The sequence below is a fragment of the Triticum aestivum genome, chromosome 6B (genome assembly GCF_018294505.1).
Source record: "Triticum aestivum cultivar Chinese Spring chromosome 6B, IWGSC CS RefSeq v2.1, whole genome shotgun sequence".
In the NCBI taxonomy this organism is placed as follows: Eukaryota; Viridiplantae; Streptophyta; class Magnoliopsida; order Poales; family Poaceae; genus Triticum; species Triticum aestivum.
In genome coordinates this window covers 285,199,339-285,208,346 of record NC_057810.1, presented here as the reverse complement: position 1 = coordinate 285,208,346, position 9,008 = coordinate 285,199,339, and the positions used below count along the sequence as shown (strand labels likewise).

At 41.4% G+C, this 9,008-nt stretch overlaps 1 protein-coding gene across 3 annotated transcripts; it reads right to left on the bottom strand.

The window, feature by feature from the left end:
* Positions 1 to 1,611: 1,611 nt before the first annotated feature.
* Positions 1,612 to 6,878, bottom strand: LOC123136947 (sterol 3-beta-glucosyltransferase UGT80B1). Of its 3 annotated transcripts, XM_044556465.1 has the most exons (15): positions 6,719 to 6,878; positions 6,281 to 6,352; positions 6,106 to 6,199; positions 5,849 to 6,009; positions 5,486 to 5,556; positions 5,269 to 5,350; positions 4,636 to 4,737; positions 4,447 to 4,502; positions 4,027 to 4,061; positions 3,717 to 3,930; positions 3,339 to 3,557; positions 3,191 to 3,250; positions 3,064 to 3,103; positions 1,973 to 2,194; positions 1,612 to 1,874 (listed from the first exon to the last, which is right to left on the bottom strand). In XM_044556465.1, the coding sequence occupies exons 1-15, from the start codon at positions 6,800 to 6,802 to the stop codon at positions 1,824 to 1,826; spliced, it is 1,563 nt and encodes a 520-aa protein (XP_044412400.1). In that variant the 5' UTR covers positions 6,803 to 6,878; the 3' UTR covers positions 1,612 to 1,823. The 3 variants fall into 3 exon arrangements, with proteins under 3 accessions (XP_044412400.1, XP_044412403.1, XP_044412402.1); XM_044556468.1 differs by lacking the exon at positions 3,339 to 3,557; XM_044556467.1 differs by lacking the exons at positions 5,269 to 5,350; positions 5,486 to 5,556.
* Between the last annotated feature and the right edge of the window lie 2,130 nt (positions 6,879 to 9,008).

Genomic DNA, 9,008 nt, shown 5'->3' with positions numbered 1-9,008 from the left:
AGCCCAGTTGGGGTCGATCGGGGACCTTTGTCGCATTTGGGGTTCTTCTTCTATTTTGGTTCCGTAGTCGGACCTTGATTGTATCTGGATGATGTAATGCTTTATTCATGTAATTGTGTGAAGTGGCGATTGTAAGCCAACTATGTATCTCTTTCCCTTATGTTTTACATGGGTTGTGTGAAGATTACCTCACTTGCGACATTGCTTTCAATGCGGTTATGCCTCTAAGTCGTGCTTCGACACGTAGGAGATATAGCCGCATCGTGGGCGTTACAATGTGTGTATACTGTTGCTTGGATCGTGGCAAGTGGAGGAGACAACATAGGATGAATTCTCATTGGTGGTCTCGAGCTTCGGGCTGAAAACCCTAGGTATGACCCTTTTGTTATACCTGGCAATGGCGGCGTTCTATGTGTCGTAACCTTGATGAAGGCATTGGTCGGAGTTTCCTCGGACTTGATCTTCAAGGTGAAAACCCACGATCTAATCTTCGATGGTTGGATCAGGCGACGGCTGCGCTTGCACGTCGTTCTCTTTCTGAAGACGTCGCTTTTGAAGAACCTTCTTCGTAGTCCATGTGTTGTCAAGAGATGATTGGAGCCGATGGTCACGTTGTATGTCGTCAATCATTGTTTTCATCACTTTCTTTTTTTTCTTTTTCTCCTTCGCCTAGGCATAGCTTCGGTCTTGAATGCCTTTGCTATTTGCCGACGTGATACTTTGCGTGTGCGTAAGTGTTGGTTGTGTGCATCCTAGTTATGCATAGGCCGGGTGTGTACTCACTATAATTATATAATTGTATCGCTTGATGCTGATTTTGAGTCAATAAAAAACACCCTTTGTCGAAAAAAAGAAAATCCACATGTATTAATAAATATATTTTACATATGACATAATTTCATTACAAGATACTTTAGCATATGAGCTGGAAAAAAAAGTGGATTTGTAATACTTTAGCATATGAGTAGCAAACAGTGCTTTGCTATTTTCAAAACACAAAGTTTTTTTGTAGATCGCATTTAAAAGTATCTCATAATAACATTTCACAGATACATAGAATGCATCTATATATACATGTGGAATTTGTTCAGATATTTTGGAAACTTTTTCATTTCAATTTTTCTAAAATAAAAATATGGGTTCCATGGAGCCCAAGCTCAATGACACATTTTCATCATGGATTCCACCACGAATCGAATATCAGATTTCTTTTAGCATGTCAAATTATGTTATCGCGAGGATGATAACTATTTTAGCAAGCATGGCAAATCCTTGCCATGTTCTTTTTTTTGTCAGAAATTGTCATGCTAGCTAAAGGAAAATTGCCATCCTCGGGACAATATAATTTGCCATAAAAAAACTTCGATATGCCATGCCTAAAAAATCTGACGTCATGTGTCAGATTTTTAGCATTCCATCATTTATGCTGCTATCAGAAAAGAGTGCAAGTTCCGTTGCAAAAAAATGTGTAGTTTACTGATAAATAAAAACATGCAGTCCAAGTTCTGTTTTTGTAAAGGAAAACGAATATGATCGTTACTCCCTTCGTTTACAAATATAAGATATTTTGGATATTTCAATATGGACTACATAGAGTGAAACGAGTGAACAAACACACTAAAACATGTTTATATACATCTGGTTCAGAAAAAAGTTACTAGAACATCTTATATTTGTGATAGGAGGGAGTACATATTTCAGTGGCTCCGAGACAATGGCAAGAAATCAATGGGGGCACACACAAAATCTACGCTTGGTAAAACTATTTTTACATGGTTTTTTGTTCTCGGTACATCTTCCTCTTCTTACTGCTCAAATTTTATTTAAGGCAAAACTTTCTCCTTCAAGATCCTGAGGGCTTCACCAATCCCATCCTGGAATGATATCAATGAGAGAATTTTTCTACTCTCAGCCTTTCTAAAACAAAATAAGTGCTCAAATATTATAGATACAACAATTGGAGAAAACACACCTCGGAAGCAAGTCTCTGAGCAATTACAGTTGCTTGAGCTTTAATTTCTGGTGATAATGCTGATCTGATAGCTCCAAGTAGCACACCTGCGGCTTTGTTAACGCTCGCGGCATCATCTATATCTGGGATTAGATGTTGTCTTTTAAGGGGCTCAGGTGCCACCCCTAACCAGTGTAGTCTCTCCGCCCAGTAAAACTGGTCCAGCAGGAAAGGGCATGCAACCTGCATGATGATATTCTTTAGTACAATGTGTAACCTCCAAAAGCAACTGGTAGCATAACTTTACAACAGTCAATACTTCTAGAAGATAACACATTGTTTGAATAAACATATAACTGTCAGCTTTCGCACACAAATACTGAGTGCATGTTATTTCTTGCTGGAAACAAGGGATGGATGTTATAAGCATAATACTTCAGCTTTGCTACATAAATATTTCATACATGAGACTTCTTGCTGAAAACGAGATGGACGTTACTTTGATTCAGGGGTTTTAACTACTTCCATCTTGTTATCAAAAAGGATAAATGCCAAAAATGTAATGTCAGTTGCATGCTACTCCCTCCGTCCCAAAATAAGTGACTCAAGTTTGTACTAAGATTCTACTAAAGTTAGTACAAAGTTGAGTCACTTATTTTGGGACGGAGGGAGTACATCACAAGAATTTTTAGCGCCTGCAAGCACAAGAATTACTAATATTCCTTATTTTTCATTGTGCTCAGGGTGAATTGTCACTTTAGATCGATGGTGACATTTTGCTGGTATCTTGGCAAGCTGTCATTTGTTTTCAAAACTAGATGCTATTACGATGAGCTACAAAAGGTGAAACAAATGTCTGTCCTTTTTTTTCCAGAGCACTGGGTTAACCAGTCGTTGTTCTTAATTAAAAGGCTAAGTCACAACACGACTCTCAAGTGGAACAATTGCGTTATTTCTTTTGAGTATGCACTTATCTAGCTAGCCTATGATGTCTCAACGATACTGATATGGAAGATATCTACATCATATCAACTATCAGCACATAGCACTGCCACAGCAATTGAACAAAAAAAATATTCTTCATATCTAAGTACATCAGATGTTGTAATCACCTGAGGGGTTCCAGCAAATAGTGCGGCAGCTGTAGATCCACTGTGAAGCACAAACCGAAGTAAATTATTTTGTGGAAGACTATATTATTCAGAAACTTGGTCACTGAAAAATTGAGAACTTTATTACCTGCCAGCATGATGAATAGCAGCTGCACATTTAGGGAAAAGCCAGCTATACGGTATTGATCTGAAATAGTAGTCATATACTCATATAGTTGACCAAAATATCCGTCGATTTAGCCAAGATGAATGGGCGCCATCACGTTAGAACTCACCCAGATAAGCAAAAGAGTCGATTATTGAAAAGGAGAGTGCTATCATTACTAAGAGCAGGTGCCTCTACACTTGATTCTACAGCTAAAGAAGCAACAGATCTGATTGCTGAATCCAATGGCTGGTATCCAGACGAGAAAAGGATAAATCTGTAATCTGTTGACTCTATGACAGCTTTAATCACCATTAGAAATGCTTTAGGATTTCTAAGAAACCCCATGCTGCAGCAGATTGATAGCATAAACCAAAATGAGAAATCACTTACACATTATAGAAATCATTTAATTCAACTGTAACAACACTAATATGAAAATATCAACGGTAGGAGACATGACCTTGCATAATATAGAAAATAAAAATTTCCATGATAAGAAACTCACCTGCCAATGGAACTCAATCCTATAAATATAGGTAAAGACGAATAAGAACTTCCCATGAGGAAGTCTTCCAGGCCAGCATGATTTGCACATAGAATACCCTCAAATGGAGAATTGAAATCTCCAGAGAATAACTCCCTGCATTTATCACAAGAAAACTGCCGAGCCATAGGAAGAAACCAAAAGCCACAAATATGAGCACTTGAGGGCCAATATCCTGCCATTATATGATGGAAATTAGTATGAAAAGTTCTCGTTCTATGAGCTATAGTATAAACAACTGAAGGGAGATCCAGGACTAATCAAAATTTACCTGGGCGCTCGACAATTTCCTTGCTGAAACCATACCTGCTCAAGTAGCGACCAAATTGCTAGAATTACTTATCAAGTATAACTATAATTGAAGGAAGTTGTAACAGTTCATCTTTTTTGTATTTACTATAGAATTATTTATCAAGTATAACTATAATTGAAGGAAGTTGTAACACTTCATTTTTTTTTGTATTTACTATTTTTTCCTAGTCCAATTAATAAGTACCATCACTTCTCGCTGACATAGGGTTTACAAATAATCCGCTGACGATAACAAGATTTTAGACAAAAGCGTCAACGCAAGCCTTATTGAAAGCCGAAGTTTCAGAGCATAAAGTATGAAAGTGTCATTTAATATATACTATTATTGATTGACAGGCTCAACATTAATATTCAAAAGGTGATATATTGCAAATCTTACAACAACAATGGCGACTCTGCACGTACATGCCACAAAGGAAGATTTGTTACTGGATCCTGTAGTTACAAGAAAAGCTAACCTCAGTAATGTCCCTGCGGTAATCAGTTAATCACATTCGCAGATGAGCTGAACAGGTTTGCATTCCAGGTATATAAACAAAAGAAACATCATTTGAACACATTCACTCACTGTATAAGGAATAGGACTAAGATTTAGGCAATCATTTCTCCACAATCCCCAACTTTCCATGAAAAGCGCCCACATCCAATGGGTAATGTCAGTCCAGCAGACCTGCCATTATTTACATCATTAAAACACCAATGACAAACGCAAAGCAGGCAATGCATCAGCAGGTCAGTTCCCCACCAAGAAAAACATCAGAAGGTCATCAAAAGAAAGACAGAAACACTCATGGATATCAAAGCACTACCACTCGAGAACCCGCAATCTCTGTGCTGAAGAACTAGTATGGTAGTAACTGGCATGGTCCCATGTAATTGGATACATGATGGCTAGTATAGTTGTAAGAATCTGGTTAACATACTGATCAACCTGCAGGAACAGCTAGTGACAGGTTTGCTCTGCAGTTTATTCTTCCATGACATACGGTGCGGAATTTTAGGCTTTAGTAAATGATAAAGTGGTCATGAAATTATCCTCCATGGAGAAGAAGATAATGTGCCCCAGCAGACAGGTTAAATAGAGTTGCAAATTTAATATTGTTTGCAGTTGAGATAGTGACCAAATCCAAACCAAACCAAACAATAATTCAAGATGGATATATGCTTATGCACCATCATGACTAGAGGAGCGAATTTGTACTGTGTTGGGGGGAGCTTCTTGAAAGTACTTGTATAGAAGAGGAAAACTTTGCTTAAATTGGCGTTCAAATGATGAAGGAGCACTGCACAAAGAAATGAAAGCACGTAAACAAACAGGAGTGAATAAGAAGACACCAAAATGAGTGTGCAATCCCTCATAAAATCATTACAAGGTAACAGCTTCGATGTGAAATTGAAGCAAATATAAGCCAAATTACCTATATGGAAGAAAATAAGGAGCAGCAATGATGCACTTAACTTGAAACAATTCTGCAAGATGCCAACCTTCCTAAAGCATGAGATAAACCCATATTATAACCACACAATGCATTTCATAGCTGCATTAGTTCCTACATAGAACTGACTAACTGATATTCTCAAGGATCTGTTCTAGTGAATGATGCTTGCTGAAATTCTTCAGTTTCGACATCAATTGTGCATCAGAATTTCTTTCTTATTCCAGTGCAAATCACTATCAGAGCATTATTAAATTGCACAACTTGTAGCTGAAACTTGAAAAAGGAGCCCCGCCACTTAACTTCTAGCAAACATGATAATCATGCTGTTAGTGAGGTCCTCACCAGGGCAAAGAAATTGATCACAGTGAAGTCGCTATGAATGCTCGGATCATTTCCAAACACTTCTTCCACAGAAGCTAAACAGGCTTTCCTGTGCTCCGTCTGAATGATCTCTTTCCGCCGTGAAAATGACTCAGGACCAGCGTTCGATTGAACAGAATCATCTATGAAAGAGATTTCCATGATAAATCACATTGGAAATAGACCTACGGTAGAAAAGTTGTATTTGATAGCGGAATACTTAAATTCATAGCGCTTACATGAAATACTATCAAGTTGTTCGGCAGCAAGGGCAGGTGGGCTTGCCACAGGCATGTACCTAACGTTACTGGCTGCTAGATGTGTGGATAAACTCTGCATCAAATTTAATGCATGGGGTCAAACATGAACTAGTTTTATCACGGTTCGGCAGTTCTAATTTCACAAGATCCAAACCTGGTGTGCTGAATGAGTGATGAACACCACAGTATACTGTTGTTGGTCCTTAGCAAACGCTGCAGCAAGGGCCTAAGGAGAAGAAAAGGAGTCATAAAATACAAAGTATAGAGATCTGAGAAGGTTGAAATTGTCATCTTTCCTGAGTATCTATCTTTATATTGCTCAACATTTAGTATTAATGCGTTATACCAAAGCTATATCGATTTTCCATCTAGAGAAGCAGAAAACTATATCGATCTGATGGATTAATGTGGCTCAACTTCTCAGTAATAGGTGCATCGAATGCAACAGCAATCATGTGCTAGATGCTCTAGAATCAGGCGGAATTTCATCGCTCCCCTCTCCACTCGATGTCAGCGGCAAAGAGGGTTGTCCTATACGCCCGAGTCCGAATACATGCACCACAGAAAGAGAGAGAGAGGAGGAGGAGCATACAGCGATTGGGAAGACGTCGCCGTGGGTGCCGAAGGCCATAAAGACGGCGCGAGGCCGGCGGCCATCGCCGCCGCAGTCGTCCATCGTCCTCGCCGAAGCTTCGGGGGCTTTGTGCGTGCGTGTCCACGTTGGGCCGTCCAGACTTGGTCGGAGCGCAGCGGATGAAGCCCGTGAGTAAGGCGCAGGCCGAAAGATGTTGCTGGGCCCTGTATTTGGGTTTGTGCTTAAGGTTTTGGTCCATAGAAGCATAAACTCATGGTAATTTTTGGAGTGAGCGTATGCTCACTTTAGAGCATCACTAGCAGTACCCTTGAACTTACCTCAAAAAAAAAATAGTACCCTCAAACCTTGAAACCAGTTTAAGGGTTGAGAATTGGCATTTTTTGGCACTTTTAAGGGTTTCCGTTATAAGGGTTGGGTTTGAGAGTTCCGGTCTTTGTCGCAGCCCCAACCCTTAAAACTGTCATTTGACATATCACAATTTTCATCATCTCAATAACGGTTTGAAGAAAACAATAATCATTCTAGTTATTGTTACAACACCGAATAGTACCTTCAAGCACATGATAATCATTCAAGTTATTCGAATCAAATAGGATATAGAAAAGTAAAACAAAGGTAGATCATGGGCCTTGGCGCCGCCCATCCAACTGCTACTGGTGCTCTACTAGATAATCCCGGAGCTGACCATGAGTGTTTGCATCCTCAATCTCACGATGTGCTTCAAGAAAAGCTTGTACGCGACAACGGTTTCTTTCCGGTTGCACACGGGTACCAACATTGTCATAGAAACAAGGCAGGTTTAACCCTCTCTCATCCTCGAGGATCATGTTGTGTAGAATCACACAACATTTCATGATGCTCTCCAAGTTTTTTTTATCCCAAAAACGAGTTGGACCCTGAACTATGGTAAACCTTGCTTGCAAAACACCGAAAGCTCTCTCAATATCCTTGCGGGCTGCCTCTTGTGCCTTGGTGAAATGAGCCTGTTTTTTGGTTAAGGGCACCCCATTTTTCTCCCTGATGGACTTCACAAGAGTTGCCCACTCGGGATAAATTCCATCGGTGAGATAGTATCCCATTGAGTACTCATTGTCCATGATTTTGTAGTTGCAAGTTGGAGCATCCCCAGAAACTAATCTTGCAAACTAAGGAGATCTATTGAGCACATTGATATCATTGAGTGTTCCCGGCAAACCAAAAAATGCATGCCAGATCCATGTGTCCTTCGATGCCACGGTCTCAAGCACAATGGTAGCATCACGACTTTTACCGCAATTCATTCCTTGCCATGCTTTAGGGCAATTTTTCCATGTCCAATGCATGCAATCAAGACTACCAAGCATCCCTGGCCATCCCCTTTTTTCATTCTTCTCCATCAATCTCTTTGTATCTTCCTCGTTGGGTGCCCGAAGATACTCATCACCATACAACCGGATGACCAATTTTGCAAACCTACGGGCGGATGTCGTGGTTGTATCTTGTCCAATGCGAAGATACTCGTCGGTATAGTCCGCGGGTATGCCATAGGCGATCACCCGCATTGCAGTCGATATCTTTTGGTACCCACTAAGCCCCATGATACCGGCGGCGGATCTATGACGTTTGAAGTAATCTGAGGCGGCCTCATAATCGGTGACAATCTTCACAAACAAACTACAGCGCATTCGGTACCTTCTCCGGAGAGGCGAGGTGGGTATGTCGGTACCTCCGCGAAGTAGTCTTGCATCAATTGCTCGTGTCTGAGACCGCGGTTCCGATAGATGGTGACTTGCCCCATCTTCGACCCTCTCCTCTAATCCATCAGCTTCACGTGGTCTTCAAACTCTTGCACGTCGAGGAGGAGGCCCATCATCTCGACGTCGTCGTCTTGAAGCAACTCCTCAATGTCTGAATCGTCCGATGACGACCAACCGGAATCATCGGACAACGACTCCATGTCGTCGGTGTTCACCTCCATCTACACAATACAACAAACAATAAATTGTGAGTGCCAACAATGAATCAAAAAGGAAAAAATGAAACAAAAAGAAAGAAAAGGAGGCATACCTGCGGGGAGCTCGGGGCAACACGGCTGCTTCTGGCCCGCCTGGCCTCTAGCGCGGGGGCAAGGAGGCCTGGGGGGCGAGGCGCGGGCAGCCGTGGGGCAGGGGGTGGGGCGGGGGCGGGGCGCGGTGGCTGGGGGGCGGGGCGCGCGGCTCCTCTGGCTGCTGTGCGGGGCGGGAGGCGGCGGGAAACGGCGGATCCGGCGGCGAGGACTGCGGCGCAGCTGCAGCGGCCTCGCACATGT

What these genes read in the sequence shown, in the direction of transcription:
- LOC123136947 (XM_044556465.1), bottom strand. Translation starts at nt 6,802, where the DNA reads ATGGACGACTGCGGCGGCGATGGCCGCCGGCCTCGCGCCGTCTTTATG. An exon ending in TGATCAATTTCTTTGCCCTG is followed by an intron (nt 5,557 to 5,848) that starts GTGAGGACCTCA and finishes CTCATGCTTTAG; the next exon opens with GAAGGTTGGCATCTTGCAGA. An exon ending in TATTTGCTGGAACCCCTCAG is followed by an intron (nt 2,195 to 3,063) that starts GTGATTACAACA and finishes ATCATCATGCAG; the next exon opens with GTTGCATGCCCTTTCCTGCT.